At 36.2% G+C, this 21,330-nt stretch overlaps 1 protein-coding gene across 2 annotated transcripts; it reads left to right on the top strand.

Annotated features, from left to right (window-relative positions):
- The first annotated feature begins 1,538 nt into the window (after window positions 1–1,538).
- Window positions 1,539–13,265, top strand: bin2b (bridging integrator 2b). 2 transcript variants are annotated; one of them, XM_007249118.4, is made up of 12 exons: window positions 1,539–2,062; window positions 3,379–3,459; window positions 4,610–4,664; window positions 7,772–7,866; window positions 7,954–8,049; window positions 8,697–8,804; window positions 8,904–8,989; window positions 10,217–10,292; window positions 10,522–10,604; window positions 10,881–11,562; window positions 11,663–11,758; window positions 11,890–12,454. In XM_007249118.4, the coding sequence occupies exons 1-12, from the start codon at window positions 1,958–1,960 to the stop codon at window positions 11,893–11,895; spliced, it is 1,569 nt and encodes a 522-aa protein (XP_007249180.2). In that variant the 5' UTR covers window positions 1,539–1,957; the 3' UTR covers window positions 11,896–12,454. The 2 variants fall into 2 exon arrangements, with proteins under 2 accessions (XP_007249180.2, XP_007249179.2); XM_007249117.4 differs by lacking the exon at window positions 11,890–12,454 and adding an exon at window positions 12,468–13,265 and having other exon boundaries at window positions 1,541–2,062.
- Window positions 13,266–21,330: the final 8,065 nt, after the last annotated feature.

Genomic DNA, 21,330 nt, shown 5'->3' with positions numbered 1-21,330 from the left:
TAGAAGTCATAATGTTTTAATTAGCAATGGCTGCCAGGATGTCTCCTTCTGTTTTTTATTGTTGGCTTTCATGTAGAGTCCACTTTTCAGTGGTCATGGAAGGCTATTACAAAGTCAGCAAAGTCAGCATTCTACCACCTGAAAAACATAGCAGGATTCAGAGACGTAAGGGTAATGAGGGCAGAAGATCTAGAAAAACTAATTTATGCATTTATTAGATTACTGTAATAGCTTCCCCACCAGTCTACCCAAGACATCTATAAGACCACAAGCTTAAGCTGTAAGATGTTCTGCTCAGACTCTGCTAACCCTTTTTAAGAACAAGCTGAAAACACATCTCTTTACCTGTGTTTTTTTTACACAGTTGAACTTGCTCTTAAGTACTATATTTCTTATTTGTTTCTTGTATTTATTAAAAAAAAACCTTCTGAGTCTTAAATCTCTCTGTAAAGCACTTTGAATTGTCTCTGTGTATGAAAGGTGCTATGCAAATAAACTTGCCTTGCCTTGTCTTTCCTATTATGCAAGTCAAATCACAATCAAGATAATCCACGATAAAAACTAAATAAATAAAACCTTATTGAGCGGATGATATTTACCAGATTTTTTGCCTCTTATAATTAACAGGCAGAACAGCTTACCCAGCAGGCCACCAACGTCGTTAAATTTTGGATGAAAGTTGGTCATGACGTCAGATGTCAGGATGACGTCTAATACTGTTACATGCAAAAAAATTACAAAATACAAAAATACTGTTACATGCCTGCAGGGAATAGCCAGATCCGCAGGTGAAAGACTGGGGCTTTGCTGCAGGAGCTGGGCCAGCAGTGAACCTGGGCATACTAAAATCACCTCTCCTAAAACACTGTACTGCTTTCTGAGACGCTGCTCAGATAAGTGTCTGCTAAAGTTTGGCAGTTTATCTTCCCACAAACATTTTCCAGAGTCACTGAGCCAGCTTTAGCTCACAAGTTTCAACATGACTGAGGTAAACTGAACACTGCACTTTAACTGTGAAGGCTGTGTCGCAACAGCAGCTCTCTCTCTCTCTCTCTCTCTCTTTTAGTCCACTCTCTCTTTTTCTAAGTCCCTCAGCTCTCTCTCTTTCAGCTCTATCTCTCATTCTCTCAGCTCTCTATCTCACTCAGCTCTCTCTCAGCTCTCTATCTCACTCATCTCTCTCTCATTATCTCAGCTCTCTATCTCTCCCAGTCCTCTATTTCCTTCAGCTCTATCTCTCTCAGCTCTATATCTCACTCAGCTCTCTCTCATTCTCTCAGCTCTCTATCTCTCCCAGTCCTCTCTCTTTCTTTCAGCTCTATCTCTCTCAGCTCTATCTCTCATTCTCTATCTCACTCCGCTCTCTCTCATTCTCTCAGCTCTATATCTCACTCATCTCTCTCTCATTCTCTCAGCTCTATATCTCACTCATCTCTCTCTCATTATCTCAGCTGTCAGCTCTCTATCTCTCCCAGTCCTCTCTTTCTTTCAGCTCTATCTCTCATTCTCTATCTCACTCCACTCTCTCTCATTCTCTTAGCTCTCTATCTCTCCGAGTCCTCTCTCCTTCTTTCAGCTCTATCTCTCTCGGCTCTATCTCTCATTCTCTCAGCTCTATATCTCACTCAGCTCTCTCTCATTATCTCAGCTTTTTATTTCTGTCCTCTCTTTCTTTCAGCTCTATCTCTCATTCTCTCAGCTCTATATCTCACTCAGCTCTCTCTCTCATTCTCTTAGCTTTCTATCTTTCAGTCCTCTCTTTCTTTCAGTGCTATCTCTCAGCACTCTCTCTCTCTCTCTCTCTCTCTCTCTCTCTCTCTCTCTCTCGCTCTCTCTCTCTCTCTCCTCACTCCGCCCATGCTAGCGTTTGAAGGAAGTCACAAGAGCAGCACATAAAAAGGAAGCCTAGAGGCGCAGAGGAGGAGAAAGTGTAGAGAGCTGACAGGAACACGCGAAAATGGCTGACAGTAAACTTGGGGGCAACATTGGGGGCAACATAGGCGCCGGAGCTGGCATCCTGGCCAAACGCTTCCAGAAGTCCATGAACAGAGCTCAGGAGAAGGTATGTGATGTGAGTGGGATGGGTTAGAGGGAATCAGAAGCTCTGACACTGTGCTGTTACTAAAGTAGCTCTGATAAAGTAGCTTTTAAAATCTGCTCTGTCAGAAAAAAAGCCGTGGTTATCTGATTTATCAGATAAATGTCTACAGGCTGGACTGTTTTGGGGAGGTATGGGTTTGTTGTTGGGTGGAGTGGTTTATTATTTGTTTGGAAGCTGTTCAACTGAAAAGGTCTGTTGCTTCCTGCCCTCACTTCCTCTCTCTCTCTCTGTCTGTCTATCTGCGCCTCTCTCTCTTTCTAACTTCACTCTCAGTTTTGTGGCAGTGGCAGTCTTTTTGTTTATATCATTTAAAAGGTTATTCTGTAACTAGTGACTAGGCCTTTGTTTTGTTTTGATTTATTTTATTTTGTTTTTTATTTAAATTATATTATATGACACACATGCCATATGCTAAAATGCTATTATGATAGCCCAACAATACAAGCACACCCATTTAAAGAGCAGCGAAATTTTTATGATCTGAAACGTACATTTAAACAAAAACATAAAATGCCAGTTTTACCAGTTTATTAATGTTAATTGGGTGTCTCTTATGAGAAAAAACACATACTGGGCAATATTGGGGTGAACAAAATTGATTGAGTTTGTGTCCAAATATCATACAATATGTTGATTAATGTAATTGTGACAGGTCTACTAGTGAATAGAAGACAAAAAAATATTAACAAATAGCTGTTGCTATCAGTGGCATCAGTACCAGCTTCCATGAATGGTACCTTAAATCTTCAAAATGGCACTATAGGGTCAAATAATAATAAAAAAAACTTTCAATAGAATTCTACATTTTATTCAAAGTTTCATTCTAAGCTAGACCTGAGTGATTTGGTAAAATATTACATCACAATATTTAAAAACATTTTTACTATATACAATATTTATATTGATATAAGAATATTTCCAGTATGCATAAAACATTTTTTTATCGCAAGCATTGTTATGTTGGTTAATTCATGGTGAAAAAAAGAGGGTAATGAACAACTAGCTTTAAATTAATACACAAAATGTTAAAAAATAATCAAAATCAAAAAGGTAAAATAAAATGGAGAGTGGTGTGTCAGGCACAGTATATAGGAGAGGTTGGTTTATGGAGTTATTACACTACAGGATGTAACACTCCAATGACTGTCTTCACTGGAAATGCCCGTGTATGCCAGCCTTAAGGCTGCGTCTTGTGAAATTTTTCCTCAGATAACAATCAAAACACTTACTCAGAAGAGTAAGTCCCAGAGTAACTGTCATGTCGGTGTCTGACACAGGTCCTGCAGAAACTCGGAAAAACCATGGAGACAAAAGATGAACAGTTTGAGCAGTGCTCCTTCAATATGAACAAACAACAGGTAATGAATTATTTTTAATTGTGTCTAAAGGTTTATGCTCTAACACTTTACAGAAAATGTTTACACTAGCAGTACTCAGTGCTAGGCAAACATGGCTTTTTTACTATTGTTTTTTACATTATACACACACACAAAATATTTGATTGTTGTTTCAAGAGCTTTTATTACATTACGAGCCATAGTTACTGTATAAAATATGTGAACTAATATTATTGATATCTAGGACTAAAATTCTAGTCCTCTGTCTTTAAATCTGAGTGAAACTTGTTTAGATCTTAAATACTAAATTTAATCCATTCATCATGTTATTAGGACTGTTAGTAAATGTCATTTCTTGTGTCAACAGTAGCAAATGTATCACAGGAAACTCCTCCACCCATACTGTTTGTCAGAATGCACTCACTCTGGCAGTGAATGATAAAGTGTGTCATAGTTTGTTTAATGGGCAAGTCTTTCTGAATGGATTGATTGGGTTATGAGATATGATCAAAGCAAAAATAGAATCATATCAGTTATTTTATTCATACTATTAAATAATGTGAAACGTAAATAACAGAATTCTTGGCTTCAAATGACTGTGAAAGTACATAGAATATATGCCCTTATCAGATGTACTGGGACACAGATAGTTACAACTCCAGCAAAGCTTTGTGAAGGACAGTTCTTCCAGATTATTCACTTCACATTTATTAAAGCAGAACGCAATAGTTAACATTTTACCACGTGGCATTCTCGCCCAGATACAATGTTGCCATTCAGTGAGAACAGACGTAACAGGCCTTGATATTTAATTAGGCATTTACAACTGCAATGCAATGTCTTACTGAAATCTTAATCTTAATCTTGGAATGAAATTCCCTGATTAAAAGTCCAACACATTTCAACATTGTTTACTGTTGTAATGTGGAATTCTGTAACATTTGTGACAGATTTCCATCAGCAGATTGAAATGATGTAAGATTTATTAGGACATCTGTAAGATGCTAAAGCACTTAAGGTGAGCTCTTGTCCTTAAATAGAATACAGAACAATGAAGATTTGTTGCAAATAAAGATCACAAAATTAATAATACAGCTTGTAGTATCAGTGATGCACATACTTTGAGTGAAACAGTTTAGTTAATATCAGCATTGTTTTTGTTTTCTACTAGGTGGACGGGACCAGATTGTTCAAGGATGTAAAGTCTTACTACAATGCAGTCAAAGGTACTCTTCAGAAAGCTACCCTCATGCTTCAGAGCTTCTGATAATCTGTATGTCCAGAAGTTTTAGACACCTTTAAATTCAACATTTTCTTCTAAAATGAATTGTAGAAATAACAGTCTCTACTAGCTTTACAGCATACAGCTATGGAAAACATAAATGGAAATTGAGTTTTCACATAAATGGAGTTTCTTTGATTTTAGCAAATTGAAAACCTCAAACCAAGCTAAACTGCCTGCTTGAATTTTTGTACCAGAAGTGCAATAAAGTTATCCAAAAGCAGTGTGTAAGACTGGTGGAGGAGAACATGCCAAGATGCATGAAACTATGATTAAAAAACAGGGTTACATATACCTATAAATAACAAAATTAGAGAAAAAAGGTGGTCTCTTATTTTTTTAGTACTTCAATTTTGAGTAATATTATTTTTAAGAAAGGTTATAAACCAGCAGTGTCACACCAAATACCATCAAATATTGTACACTTTTTTTTTTTTATTGAATTCACAAACTGCACTGCACTATGAATTCTTTGTAATGAAGCATTCTGTTTTCAGTGTTGTATAAGTATCAGAATAACAATACAATAATATCCACCAGTTGGAATATTGTGAGGAAGTGTTAGGCTGTGCTTACGTTACCAGTCTGAAGTGCCTCGACGTAATGTGACATAAATCATGTTTTTTTTCAGGGCTATGTTGACATGTTCGATCCAATTATTTCAAATCAAATTTGAGTCATTTTCTGATTGCCTTAGATCCAGTTGATGTGCATGTGACTAAGGTGGGAGAATTTCATGTGTATTTTTATGTGCATGCATGCATTGTCTCATACTGAGGCAACATGCATAAACATACCAATATGCACATGCCTGCTGTTTCAGAATCTGATGCGTTCACATTACAGACAGATACAGGTCACTTACATTTTATGAATGTAAACTGTAACAGTAATCGGGTCCAGTCTAAGCAAAACATCAGAATTAAGGGTGGGCAATGTGGCCAAAAATAATATCATAATAATTCATAATACGTTTTTTTTTTTTACAAAGGTTTTCTGTTTTGTGAATAGTAACCTATCAATAAATAATGAAATGTAGAAAGTCTGCTGCAATACCAAAGCACAAAATAGTTAGTACATGTATATAATCTGCACATGTAAAAAATATTCAAAATATACAATTACAGCTTCTGTGTAAATAGCATTACATATAAAAAACAGTCTTTTTTCCAACAGGATATCATTATTTTCATGATATGTATGTAAGCTATATTATATTATGTACTATATGCTATGGCACACCTATAATCGGAATTGATTGATTAAATGAGGTTTGTAATGTAAGGAAAGTGAGGAATGAGCTTAGTGCTTGCTGTTCTACAGAGATTGTACAATCTGTGTGTGACTGGATCTCTTTAGGTGTTTTCACATATAAAATCCTTAAAATGTTTGATAAAAATCAGGTCTGGACATTATACAGAGCCACCTTTACACACATGCAACATGCAGACATGGACAGAATTTCTGCCTGGTTTAGGTAAAGGTTGGCGTCTGTTTAGTGCATGCAAGAGTCAAAGCATTACGCAAACAAGTACTCCACAGATATGATGCATAGTATATTGATTTCCCCCAGGTCACATGAGAAAAATGCCTACTGTAAATTCCCTGGAAAATTAGCAGTTCTGTTCAGGCATGGGTGGACTCTGATTTTACCCATACTTTATGTTAGGGGGCTTTTAGGTTGGGGGTCTGTGTAATGTCTGGTACACCAGATTCAGATATTTGTGTTCACACATATACAATAAGTCCACTCGATATTGCCCAGAAAAAGTTCTGGGTTCCTGAACTTTCCTTGCAAGTCTGGAAGGAGCTTGTGCTAGTGCCTAAGCTATCTGAATTCACTAATTCAAAGCCTAAATCCATCTGCCTTCTTGATACTTTTGGACATATGACTTACCAAACAAGTGGATCAAGGAATTTCCCTCCAGACTGATACTCCGTTGTGCCTGCTGAGAAAGGGGAGTGGCAAAATTGGTTGTGTTTCTCTGTTTCTTCTCTGGCTGAGAACTAATGTGGAAGTGAATGCCAGCTATTAGTAGTGTTCTCAAAAAGTGTGTTGTGAAATCCTGTCTGTACCAGCAAGTGCAGCCTTTACTACGTTGCAGTAATGTCTAAAGTCTAATCCTGCTGAACACAGCACCCTGTTTGAAATAAAGAGATCAGAATGTTTGCACATTTGTGTGGTGAGCTGGTGTTCACGACAGATTTCACAGGAAACCACAGCATGTTACACTCGCTGTGTTTATCTTCCTTTACACTTTAAGTGTAGGTGTATGGGTGTGGTCTTCATCTAGGAGGTGATACAGCATTTAACATCATACACAAAGTTAAATTCTGTAAAGTAAGTACATGTATATACCGTAAATAGGTCAGCCAAAATTACTATCATTTTCAACGTGATGGCAAAGTACAGGTTTGACAGCTACTGCAGAGAAAGCTAAAAAAAAAATCCTCCATTAATACAATAATGGCATAATCTTGTTTGTGTAGAGAAGGGCTGCAACTAATGATTTGTTTTGGTATTTGACTTTTCTGTCGATTTATTCAACGATTATTTCTGACATGCTCTTCACCGTGTGCAAAAAGAGAGAATTACAGGTTGGATGATATGGCGCTCTCTCTGCTTTCTCTCTATTGTATTAACATGACAAACAAACCTCAAATGCGGGGTTTAAATGTCAGTAAGACGTATAAAACATTTGCGGTTACAAATGAACAATTGCTCAACACAAAAATGTCAACATTTTTTTTTATAATTAAGATTGTAGATTGTGTTGATTAATCTTTGCAGCCCTAGTTTAGAGTAGTTTAAACATACGTTAAATGTTAACCTACTGAAAATCTTAAGAATTATGAAAAAAGTGATGGTATGCAGTTGTGGAAATGTATCTTTTAACCCAGCCTGGAATTCTTGTTTCTTGTTGTTTGGTAGTGCAGTAATCCAAACAGATGAAGGTTTTTGATGCTCAGCTCTTACTGTTCTGTTGTTTGCTATGTGTGTTCCTGGTGGTGTTCCTGATAGTGTGTGCTTTTCTTCTTCCTGCCTTCTAGCCATGCACGAAACGTCGAAACGTCTGTCTCAGACTCTTGCAGACATTTATGAGTCAGACTGGCAGGGTGTAGAGGATCTGTCCACCATTATGGAGGTGAGCAAGTCTTTCCTAAACGTATCACTGTTTTGTATGTATAAGTCATACATTAGATGTCATGAAACTGCTTTATCTCTCTCCCAGAGTGAGGACCTGCTGTGGAATGACTATGAGGAGAAGTTAAGTGATCAGATTATTCGCACAATGGAGAACTACACCAGTCAGTTTCCAGATGTCAAAGTGAGTATATTGGTGTTCATTTTAAGTCAAGAATTACTTTTATGTATCAGTGGACCAAAAACTGACAGACACCTTTGTTGATACCAAACAAGCAATGTGCAGTTAGATCGTTCATTTTGTACCGTTTTATTGCAGGGCAACTTATTTCTTAATTTCTAAATTTAAAATGCCTTTTAGTTTGGTTCATTAAAGAGCCAATGACTTTAGGGGCAATTAGGGACGTGAGTGTGAGTGAGTGCATACAGACGTACATAGAATGCATGGTGGTAGCCTTATTGAAAAGACTGTTGAAAATACTGGATAACCAAAACCACGAGTTTTACTCAGAAACCTTAAGATTTCTGTTTCTGTCTTACATAAAAATAGTATGCCACATGTGACAATGTTCACTGTTCACATTTTATTGCATAATAGTTATAAAATATTACAAAATACAAGCAGACATTTCTTGTTTCTTTGTTCTTTTTTTCCAGTTGCACAAAACGTTATATTTGGCCAATAGAAAGTAGAGGAAATGCGTTCAGTGTGTAACTGTGTGTAACCTACAGTTACGATTTTGAGAGACTGCTGTATAATTTGGAAACAGTTTTTAATATTCTGAAAGTAAAGAGCTCCTAATTTAGCACTCTTTGGCAATGTGCTTTTAGGAACGAGTGGCCAAGCGCGGACGCAAACTGGTAGATTACGATTCTGCTCGCCACCATCTGGAGGCACTTCAGAACGCCAAGAAAAAAGACGACGCCAAAATATCCAAAGTGAGTAAGCTTCCTATTAGAATGTGGATAAATAATCCACATCCATAATGAATATAGCAGTGTTATCATTTGACTGTGATGTTTGGTGGCCTTCCTTAGGCAGAGGAGGAGTTTACCAAGGCGCAGAATGTGTTTGAGGACATCAACAAAGAACTGCGAGAGGAACTGCCTGTCCTTTATCAAAGGTCAGTGTTTCATTTAACTCCAGAGCAAGAAGGGGGATAAGGCTGTTTTTGATAAACTTTTTAGAACCTACAGAATATTACAGCTACAGAAATGATATTATTAAATAATTAACGCTGTTTGTTTTAAAGCACTGCCATTATTTTTTTTTACCAGATCAGAGAAAGGCAGCAATATAGCTTATAACTTCCAGTGAGAACAAAATCCACCTTACACATTCAGTACTATTGTGATAAAGTGAAATTTGCTATAAAAGTCTATTGTAACAAATGAATTCAACATGACCTTCCTCATATCAAAAGGCACCATCCCCCACATGAAGTGTGCTACATGTAGATCAGTCTGTGAATGTGAATGTTTTTTAGCACAGTGTATGCAGATGTGGTTAGCACACACTTTTTTTTTTTTTTTTTTAGGACCATAGGCCATATGATCACGCCATGCTATATGTAAAGCACACAGTGTGAACTGTTTAACTCATTTTTATATTCTGGTAAAACAAATCTTTAGAATTGTTCAACAAATGTATCAAAATTTGTGGTTTAAAGTAAAAAAAAAAGCAGCCATATTAAACTGTGTAACCTTTTTAATATATACACATGAAGAGATATTAGTCTAAAATAGGTATTTTAAAGGTCACAAAAATCTCTTAAATTCTTAATTTTATCCTATTAAAAATCTCAGAGGAGCATGAAGGTCCAGAAATGTGTTTGGATGAGCTGGAATAATTCACCCTTTCAGGAATCGGCTCTTCAAAGATCCTTCAAATGACATTATATATCCTAGTCAGGAGCTGCAGTAATCAGCTGTGAGACAGAAAAGTTACAATATTTCTCAGAAAAATAATGTAATCAACCTTTGTGGGTATTTTATTTTTTGCATATAGTGTATAGTAGACCTGAATGCTATATTATACAGATTTCAGAAATATTAATACTTTATATATTCACAAATATTAGTTCATATAATTAGAAAAAAAGTTTTTCTAAGTGGTCATTTCTGCTGGTCATTTTTATCCTGATAAGGATACCCATCATAAATATGAGATTCTCTAGGTTTTCCAGACTGATACTAAAGACCCAGTCTCCAGCACATTTTAGTGGCTTCTCTGCTTCCATCACTGCTTACCCAACTTAAGTATCCAAATCAACAAATACTGGGCTGAAATGGGTATTTAAGTGGGATTTTGTGTGATTTGTAAGTCTGTCTTTTGTCTGCTTTGTTCTCAGTCGCATTGGCTGCTATGTGACAGTGTTTCAGAACATCTCAAACCTCAGGGATGTCTTTTACAAGGAGATGAGTGTGGTAGGTGTGGATCTAAGCTCTGTACATGCGTCTTTCTCTGAGCCATCAACATATTTTTATTACTTTTTAGCTCTACAGCTTTTTCCATTCTTAATATTGTACAATATACCACAGATCCCCATAATGTTGAGGTTGTTATGACCGTACAGATTTTTGGGAATTGTTTTGTCTTTTTGATAAGATTTGAAATCCCTGAAGCTGACTGCTGTTCTTCTTTTTTTCTCTCTAGTTAAATCATGACCTCTATAATGTAATGAAGAAGCTTGAGACGCAGCACTCCACCAAAACCTTTATTGTCAAAGGTCTTAACAGGTAGAATGATTAATTATTATTTTTGTTAGCAAAATTATATATATATATATATATATATATATATATATATATATATATATATATATATATATATATATATATATATAAATACACTTTGGTAACCATTTTTAAAAAGAAATGTGTTTGCCTTCTATTATTACAGCTAAAAACAATCACTTTGTATTGCTGCAGTGCTGTAAATTGATAACATTACAGAATGAAGTCGAAAAAGCTCCTCTGCACATTTTAATGTCTGTTTCTTCCTTATTTTTTCAGTACTAAGTCTAAGAAGAGGAAATCTGTCACCATCTCTGCGCCGATCCCCTGTAATACAGCTTTCCCTGCTGATCATCCAGGTTTGAGTAAGCTCAGTGTGCCTGAAGGACTTGCAGCCACCAAAGACACAAACACAGACTCGTACTCAACTCCAGCAAAGGCTGAAAATGCAGCAGCTGAAACATCAGACTCGGACGACTTCAGCTCCATTGACAGTGTACCCACCACACCCAATAGACAGTCTGTGTGCTCCGAGGGGGAGGGAGTAAAGCTTGAGGCAGCCAATGAAAGCACAGCAGAAACCGCTGATGACGAGTCAGTACAATCAGTTGATAAAGAGCAGCCAGAAAGTTCAGCTGCCAGTGAGCAGGATGAAGAAGAACATAATGAACATAATGCGGATGCTTCATCAACTGAGGACACAGACACATCCGGGGCTCTGCAGTCTGAAGGTAAAGAAGAGGAGCCTGTGCCTTTACTTAGTGAAAATGAGAAAAATAAAGAAAAAGCAGCTCCTGTTCCCACCAGCCGCTCACTCACCTCTCACAAGAATCTGAAAATAGAAGATGAAGCAGGAGATGAGAGTGAGAAGGCAAAGAATGGAAAAGTGGAGGACCAAGCTAAAGATTTAAAGACAGGAAAAGAGGTTGAATATTCAAACCCTCCTGGCTTCCTTTACAAGGTACGAGGAAGTTGTTCCATTGTTCCATTGTAACTCTAGGTTGTATGTTTTTGCTGACGTATAAAAGTGTGCATGTTTTTTTTTTTTTTATGTTTTTCAGGCTATCGCTTTGGAGAACCAGGAGTCAGATGAAGGTGTTCTTCTTATGTTCTCAGAAGGAGATGTGCTGCTAATACATGTTGATGAAGAGGAAAAGGTGAGTGTTTGTTTGTTTAAGCATTTACTGCACACACTGCTCCAATATGAAATATATGATGCTGTCTCATTGTACAATATGTAATATATAGGTTAAATCAAAAGTCACAGAACATTTTTTTTTTATTTCAGAAATAAAATATGGTGACTTTCATGATGTTCCAGACAGAGCCTTAAAGATGGGCCCCTCATTAATTATGTTCTGGAGTACTCAGATATATCATTCTCCCTTTCGCTTTATTTCCCTTTTGTTTCTGAAAAAAATATGCTCATATATAGTCATTTTAGATCATTTTTATACAACACTAAGAACAGCTGTTTCAAATGTATTTCTTTATTATTAGCTCAAACAGCAAAATGAGATGCAATGTTTTTCATATAGGCAACGAAAAAAAAAAACATTTGTTACATACTAAATATAAGGGATGTAATGGGATGTCTGGCAGGAGTATGCTCTTATTAATGCATGTAATTGCAAGCACTATAAAGCTTTAAAGATTGTTAAAGCTTCCACATTCTAATTGGCTGTATATTAGTATGCAAAGTTAATAGAAAATAATAATAACTATAGTTAAATCTAATATCTATATTAATTTCTTATTATTTAGTTTAGTGATTGCTGGTAGTCGTCATATGCTGGTAGTTTTGAGTAAAATTTTTGGGCACATTTTGTTAAGTGTAATGTTTGTGGTCTGGATCCTCTTTTGCAGCCGGAAGGAAGTGTGTGGGGAATAAGGGAGCAGGACTGGATCCAGTATAAGGACCTAACGCTTCTGTCTGGCATTGTTATGGAGACAATGTTGAAACGCATTGACTCTGACTAGACCTGGACTGTAATATATGTAATGTAGGTCACTGTTTGCTGTCTGGAGACTGAGCCCATTATTTGGCAGAACAAGATCTGTGCAGTATACCTGTAACAAGCTGTATTTTGAAATCAGAATTTTTCTTTGGTCCGGTTCCTTTATGGTCTTTCACGTTGATTGTTGGGGTTGACCTCCAGCCTCTAAATTACTGCAATATTTGTGTTTTCTACACTAAAACAGTAACTTTATCTTGTTTTATAGTCTTCCCAGTATTAGCAGACAATTGTTAATGCTGACAAGTCTGTCTATGTTGAATTTCCCCTCGTGGAGATGTGTAATATTTGTAAAAGTAATTCCTGTTTATGAAATATGATATGATTTCTAAAAAAAAAACCTATGTTTAATTTTAAATGTATGTCTTTGTGTATTTCTTCTTAAATGTGCCTCATTCTATTGAAACACCGGTTCTCTGTTCTGGTCGTTGAGTTACAGTATTTGCTTACTTGCCTCACTCACCTTCAGACACATTAATTGATCTACATGGGCTCTTATTGACATGCTAAAAATATGTTTAAAAAATATTAGAGTGGTTGTAATTCTAAATGATAACTGTGACGTTTCCTGAAGGTTTTATGTGTTATTTTTTTTACAGGAAAAAAAGATAATACTTGTTTTGTGTTAATAAAGATTGAAAGAAAACTACCATGTGGTTCCAGGGTGCTACTTTTGTCATGTTGGATAAGGATTTTTCCATATCTGTTTATTTGCATATGGATACTTAACAGATTATCATCATCAATCGTGTTTTCTTTTGTCAGTCAGGGTTGCAATAGGGCCAGTAATAGAAAAGTAGAAGCAGTAGTCATTTACATTTAGTTGCAAAAAAAGAAAATAATCATAGTATATATTTTAAACATTTTTAAGTTTACTACATGATTCGTAATGTGTTACAGTCTGGATGACTATGAAGAAAAAAAACATTGAATGTGTCCAAACTTTTGACTGGTACTGCACATATAAAATACTGCATTAATAAGGTAGCCTATGCAGTTTTCTTTTATAAAGCAGCTCTTTAATTTTAATATTAAGATCTTTAAGGAATTAAACAATGAAATGTTTAAAAGATATTTATTTCACAGATATGTCAAGTAATGAAGTACAAATACCTTGTTACCTTACTTAAGTAAAAATTTGGGTTATCTATACTTTACTGGAGTAATTATTTTCAGACCTGTTTTTACTTCTACTCCCTACATTTTCAAACAATTATCTACTCCATACATTCTAAAACTTTTATTTCATTTCAGCTTGTTTTCATTCACCCTAGTACATCCCAAATATTTCAATATTTACATTTTAATATAATATTATAGTAAGTATGGCTTGGTTAGTGCATTATAGGATCTGTGATGCAGTCTAAGCTTTTGTCCTTAATGGCATTTTTTTCCCCTTTACATTACTTTGGCGACGACTTATTAATTCATGGTAACAAGCTAATTAAGGCGTTGGAACGAGTTAATTAAATTAAACAGCCATTAAGGCGTGGCCACAAGTTCCTTTGTTTTACAGCTAACAAATTAAGTGGCTCTCAGCGGTTGTGCACAATAAGACTAAAGAAGGTAAACAGGTCTGCATACTGTCTCTGTCTGAGCCTGTCAGCTTTTAGTATGCTAATTATTGTCTTTTACTTAGAATTATGTTATGTTTCACTTCAAGAGACTTCAAAATATCACCATAATTCATTCCAGGAAAAAAAACAGCACATTTGTTTCTTATTATTAACTGCTATAATAATTTTGAGATAGCAAGTCATTATTTTGAGCAGTGATGGTATAGTTACTTTGAAAAAGTAATCCGATTACTGATTACTGATTACTCCTTTAAAAAGTAACTTAGTTACTTTATGGATTACTTGATTTTAAAAGTAACTAAGTTACTTTACAAGTTACTTTATTAGTTACTTTCAGCAGCTGCAGACACCACCTCCCGCCGCCTTAACATAAACATTATAACCAGTTTTGCCAATACTCCCTTTATTGGAAAATGCATTTTTAACAGCAACAATTTATCTCTATTAAGTTGAACTATTTCCTAAAAAAAATAAGTTTTTTTTTATAAAAATAAAAAAATTAACTTAACATAAATATTTTTTTATAAAAAATAAAATATGGTCTTTCTTGATTTTACTAAACATAAATACTTGTTTTTATAAAAAATATATAAAATAAAGAAAGTCTTTTTTGACCTGACATATTTAACACTGTAAAACTGAACATTGAACTTGTTGTTCTCTGCAGGGCAGCAAGGAGTGGTTTTATAAAACAGAACCGTGTATATGGTCTAGACCAAGGATCACATAATTGCAGACTGCGGTCTGGGTCCGGTGTTGTGCCGAAATCCGACTCCCCGCAGAATCCGACTCCCCTTCGCGGGCGCGCGCATGACGTTAACTTGTTGGCGCAACTAAGAGACTCGCGATTTTGGTCACTTCTGTGTGTTAATTACGCTTTATCTTTCATTTTCCTTCACATCAAACAGCACAGTGTAATCAAAAGCCAAACGAGGACTCTCATTGTGATTAGTTTGGGTAAACCAGGTCAGTTTAATATAAGGAACTATACACAATGTTTCTCGCAGCATGCTTTTTAGTCATAAAGATGAGTTTTACATATTAAACACTGTTTTAATCCACAACTGTGAAGTGAAAACACAGCCGACGGTGTGTCATTGCACTATACGCAGACTTTTTTTATTCTAGTTCACACTTTACTGCATAACAAAGTCGCCTGAACCTAAAAATGATAGTAGCAGATTTATGTAAATAGATTTGTTTTGAAATGCTAGTAGCTTTCACATTCACTAGGATAACTTGTTAAAATGATGTTCATCTTTTGCATTAACATATGAATGATTCACTTTTGGTGTCTTATCTTTCCTTGTATAGTAAACAATACATACCAAAGGCTTTATTGGGGGTTGTATAATTTTGGCAGTAGAGTATGTCCTGTGATGGATTTTAACAGAGGGGCTTCAAATGGGGGCAGCATAATATTTTTATGCCTGCCGAAATTAACCCCCACCCCCTATGATCTCAGCTCTGCAGGGTTCTAAATGTCATGTAATTCATTTTACATACATGTCCTGGTGTGTAGAGTATGTCCTGTGATGGATTTCACTCTATCTTTAACAGGGGGGCTTCTAATGGGGGGAGTATAATTTTGGCAGCATTATTTTTATGCCTGCCGAAATCATACTCCCCCTATGATCTCAGCAATGCAGGGTCTCAATGTCCTGTAATTTATTTTACATACATGTCCTGGTATGGAGAGTATGTCCTGTGATGGATTTCACTCTGAGTTTAACAGGGGGGCTTCTAATGGGGGGAGTATAATTTTGGCAGCATTATTTTTATGCCTGCCGAAATCATACTCCCCCTATGATCTCAGCACTGCAAGGTCTCAATGTCCTGTAATTTATTTTACATACATGTCCTGGTGTGTAGAGTATGTCCTGTGATGCATTTCACTCTGAGTTTAACAGGGGGGCTTCTAATGGGGGGAGTATAATTTTGGCAGCATTATTTTTATGCCTGCCGCAATCATACTCCCCCTATGATCTCAGCACTGCAAGGTCTCAATGTCCTGTAATTTATTTTACATACATGTCCTGGTGTGTAGAGTATGTCCTGTGATGCATTTCACTCTATCTTTAACAGGGGGCTTCTTAAGGGGGGAGTATAATTTAGGCAGCATCATTTTTATGCCTGCCGAAATCATACTCCCCCTATGATCTCAGCAATGCAGGGTCTCAATGTCCTGTAATTTATTTTACATACATGTCCTGGTATGGAGAGTATGTCCTGTGATGCATTTCACTCTATCTTTAACAGGGGGGCTTCCAATGGGGGGAGTATAATTTTGGCAGCATTATTTTTATGCCTGCCGAAATCATACTCCCCCTATGATCTCAGCAATGCAGGGTCTCAGTGTCCTGTAATTTATTTTACATACATGTCCTGGTGTGTAGAGTATGTCCTGTGATGCATTTCACTCTGAGTTTAACAGGGGGCTTCTTAATGGGGGAGTATAATTTTGGCAGCATCATTTTTATGCCTGCCGAAATCATACTCCCCCTATGATCTCAGCAATGCAGGGTCTCAATGTCCTGTAATTTATTTTACATACATGTCCTGGTGTGTAGAGTATGTCCTGTGATGCATTTCACTCTATCTTTAACAGGGGGCTTCTTAAGGGGGGAGTATAATTTTGGCAGCATCATTTTTATGCCTGCCGAAATCATACTCCCCCTATGATCTCAGCAATGCAGGGTCTCAATGTCCTGTAATTTATTTTACATACATGTCCTGGTATGGAGAGTATGTTCTGTGATGGATTTCACTCTGAGTTTAACAGGGGGGCTTCTAATGGGGGGAGTATAATTTTGGCAGCATTATTTTTATGCCTGCCGAAATCATACTCCCTCTATGATCTCAGCAATGCAGGGTCTCAATGTCATGTAATTTATTTTACATACATGTCCTGGTATGGAGAGTATGTCCTGTGATGGATTTCACTCTATCTTTAACGGGGGGCTTCTTAAGGGGGGGGGAGTATAATTTTGGCAGCATCATTTTTATGCCTGCCGAAATCATACTCCCCCTATGATCTCAGCACTGCAAGGTCTCAATGTCCTGTAATTTATTTTACATACATGTCCTGGTGTGTAGAGTATGTCCTGTGATGGATTTCACTCTGAGTTTAACAGGGGGGCTTCTAATGGGGGGAGTATAATTTTGGCAGCATTATTTTTATGCCTGCCGAAATCATACTCCCCCTATGATCTCAGCACTGCAAGGTCTCAGTCATGTAATTTATTTTACATACATGTCCTGGTGTGTAGAGTATGTCCTGTATGTCCTGTGATGTATTTTACTCCTGTGATGTATTTTTGTCCTGTGATCTCAGCACTGCAGGGTTCTAAATGAACTATAATCATGCTCAAATAACCATTAGACAAGGGGGCAGTACAGATGTAGTCCGTGTCCCCGGCAGGCTTTTTAACACAGCTGTAATGAAACCACCGTGGGCAAAGCTCACAGCCAATCTAAAATTTTGAATACAGACATATGTATTAGCATTGTTGGTATTAGCATTGTGACTACCTTATATCAGAATAATGTGTCACATGTAAACTGAGTTTGATTGTAAAGAAAGTATTTAAGAACTTTTACCCAGTCAGTGTCTTCTTGGGCATTTTGCATTTCTCCACAGAAATGGCACAGCTCAGTCAGGGCATCTTATAAAACATTATTAAACACAAAAGAACAAAAGAGGTGGGTAGTCAATTTTAGAATAACTGTAGACTTAACATTTTAATGGTGGTTTCAATTATTACTACTTGCTACTAGTTTGAACTAGTTGCAATAGAAGTACACTTACCAGTTCTTTGAAGGAGCACAATAGCTATTTCCTTTCTTAGGTCCTCCACATCCTTGACATTTGTGGAAAAGGAAATAGGCTTGTCCTTCAGGATGCATTCGGCAATGCATTTTTTCCAATGTAATCTAATAGATAGAGTGACAACAATAAACCGTGTATAAATAAAACTTAAAATTGCCATAAAACATTTTTTGTAATACAAGTGTACTTAATCATATTTTTCTACTTTGTTCATTTAACTATTACTTAGAACCAGTGGTGCAAATTGATCTAAATAGTGGGAGGGTTAAAAATGTAGCTGCACACAGCACAATATTCAAACCTACACATTAAATTGAGTACACACTTTTATGTTCTACAGCTTTATGTCTTTAAATACATATTTATACACAAAAACAAAGCACCAGGAAAGTAATTCCCAGCAAAAATGGAAATATTATATGCATTTAGTATATAGGTGATTTTTTTTGTTGCCTATAAAAATACGGCTTTTGCTTTCCATTGATTCGCTAAAAGTCTGATAACTGCTAAACTCTGATCTGCATGAGACCCCAATAATGATGAAGGATGAAGTAAGGACTGTTAATTAAAGTAATTCAACACACTGTAATAATAGTCTATAAAAAGTTTAAATGATGGAAATTGTTCCATAAAAGATAAGTGGTTCTTTATTTGTTGTCATTAATAGCTATAACTACACATCAGAACAGTATATTTTGTCTTAAATTATTCAGTGAAATTGACAGCCATATAAGAGGGATTGATGGAAGGATGCATCCACAACCACATGACCGAAAACCATGAGATTGAAATTAATGGATATCTCAGTGCTTCTCTTAGCTGTGTACTTCGTTTGTCACCCTACAACACCTAAAATTATCTTGTTTATTTAAAAAAGTGGAAAGGATAGGTACCCCATCCCTTTCTGAATTTACAACAGTGCTGAGAATACCAGGTATTGCTCTTGACCTATCCAGTATAGTAATACTTACTTTCAGCACAAAGGGCCCACAGGAGCTGCTGTCCTTCTGGTGTGGATGTGGGACTGTGTTGCATGCCCACCTTGAAACATTCAGCCCTCTCTGTCTCATGAAAGATCTGAAATAATAGAAATTACAACACTGATAAGTAGAGAAACCTAATGTATTCCCTTTTCTCATACAGAAATCTAGACCTACCTTGTAACCTCCTGACACCTTTTGAGGTTGTTTCTACTTTCTCCTAAAGGATCTAAGTAGAGAACCCTCTTCTCCGAAGGGATCACAACCTTGAACATATAATACATTAAATGTTTTCAAATTTAAAAAATGCACTTACTTACTTAATTACTTTTAGCATTCTATTAATGGTCAAAAATGTATAAATGAAATAGTTAAATTGAACCAATAAATACTCTATGGCCATTAGAAAGTAATATTAGACATTGTACATTTAGTGCTTTAGAAACTGTTACCATCAGTGTCCAGTGGTGGTTCTGGTTGATAATTCCAATGATATATTTGTACATCAACGGATCCAACTAAAAGTGAAACATAGTTATTGATTATCCAAAATTGTATTAACCCATTAAATATAAAGTCACTTCATTATTACATACAACAAAATACAACAAAAAAGTAATCCACTAACTTTCACTTTTGCCCGCTTGCAGATGTTTGCCATTTCAAATGTATCTATCGCCACAACTTTGTCAGGGGACTGCCTATTATAATCTTCAACAATGAGGCGCATGTAGGCATTCATGACCTGATGGAAAAAATAAAAAAGACGCATAATTTGTTGCCTAAAGACACAAATAAGGAGGTTCGGTTGCAATGGTATTAATGTAACAGCCACAATCCTTTCCTTTGCTGGCTTCTGACATTGAGCCTCCACACCCTGCCCCCCACACTGAATTTAGGAAGTGGTGACTTTTGCTTGCCTTTCTTAATTTTTTCTTGAGTTTTTTCAATGTTTGCCTTTGCTTGGGTGAGAATGTCATTCAGCCTTAATGCAGACTCTGTGACTTCTTCACATGCCACCATTTCCTCAACTGTGCTGTCAATCTGAAAAATAGTTTTAAATGAAGGAACAGTTTTAAAAAAAGTAAAACTTTAATATGTATTCGTTTTTGGATATTTAACATGGTCATTTAAATGTCATGTCCATACCTTGTACTGCTCAGGGACCTCTGAAGGGTAGCGGGCCTCTCTCCCAAACATAAGAAAGTAAGGAGAGTATTTTGTGGTCATCTGCTTCTTTGTTCTAAGCCCAAACATTACGGCATCAAGGTGCTTGTCCCATTCTTTTGGCTTTTTGCTAACCAGCTTGGAAAGGGCTCTAATAATAACAATAAAAAAAGGATTAAATATAGTTTGTACGTATTCTGTGTTATATGGGGAAAAATAGTGTAAGAGTTAACAGAAGAACTGCAACAACACAAAATCTACAGTGATTACAAAGCCTAACTTGGTGCCATTAAAAAATAATCATTATCAGTGAAGTAAAAAAAATACTATCATACCTCTGTATTACTCCATTCATTCTTTCCACCAAACCATTGGTCTGTGGATGATAGGGTGCACAGAGGCTCCTTTTGATGTCCAGAACTTCACAGACATGTTTGTTGAGCTGAAAATCAAAAGGATATAAGTCATGAATATGGTGTACCAAATAAACTGCCTAGAGTGAATGCTTTTTTTGTCATTGTGCATTTTTGCGTGTTCTGCTCTGTTTAATCAAGGGATACATGGACATCATTTATGTTTCAACACAAGTAAAAACTGTTGTTGCTTTCCTGCATGTGCCGTGCCGCAATGCAGGAAATTTCTGGACCTTTACACATGAGAAGACTGAAAATATGTGATCAGTCAGTAAGCTATTTACCCTTTCTGAATCAGGCTGTGTGAATGAGCCTCATGGGGAAGCAGACTCCTCTCCCCAGCTCATCGCTCCAGCAAACAGCTTTACCAGCACAGGTGACTGGTGACATTTATATCGTAAATATAATCTGATCTGTGACTCTAAACCCAGAATTTGTTATGGTCAGTAAGAGGAAATCACATTAACGTGACTGAGCTGATATGTCGACTTCATTTATAAACAGTATGTATATGTATTAAAACACACAAAATAATAATTATTAACACACCAATAATAAGGATTTATTTTACATATTTTACGCACATTTTTAAGGGACAATTTTTCTGTCCATAAAAACATTTCTCGTGGCCTGTATGTTACTTAATTTCTATTTGTTGCCACTTAAACTTACAATATCATAATTTTGCACTTTTTTGTTAACAAAGAATTTGTTTAAATATCGGTTTAGTATTTAGTGCAATTTTCTC

Source organism: Astyanax mexicanus, chromosome 5 (genome assembly GCF_023375975.1).
Source record: "Astyanax mexicanus isolate ESR-SI-001 chromosome 5, AstMex3_surface, whole genome shotgun sequence".
Classification (NCBI taxonomy): domain Eukaryota; kingdom Metazoa; phylum Chordata; class Actinopteri; order Characiformes; family Acestrorhamphidae; genus Astyanax; species Astyanax mexicanus.
This window is presented reverse-complemented; position numbering and strand designations above follow the sequence as displayed.

What these genes read in the sequence shown, in the direction of transcription:
- bin2b (XM_007249117.4), top strand. Translation starts at nt 1,958, where the DNA reads ATGGCTGACAGTAAACTTGGGGGCAACATTGGGGGCAACATAGGCGCC. An exon ending in TGAACAGAGCTCAGGAGAAG is followed by an intron (nt 2,063 to 3,378) that starts GTATGTGATGTG and finishes TGTCTGACACAG; the next exon opens with GTCCTGCAGAAACTCGGAAA. An exon ending in ATTGTCAAAGGTCTTAACAG is followed by an intron (nt 10,605 to 10,880) that starts GTAGAATGATTA and finishes TTATTTTTTCAG; the next exon opens with TACTAAGTCTAAGAAGAGGA.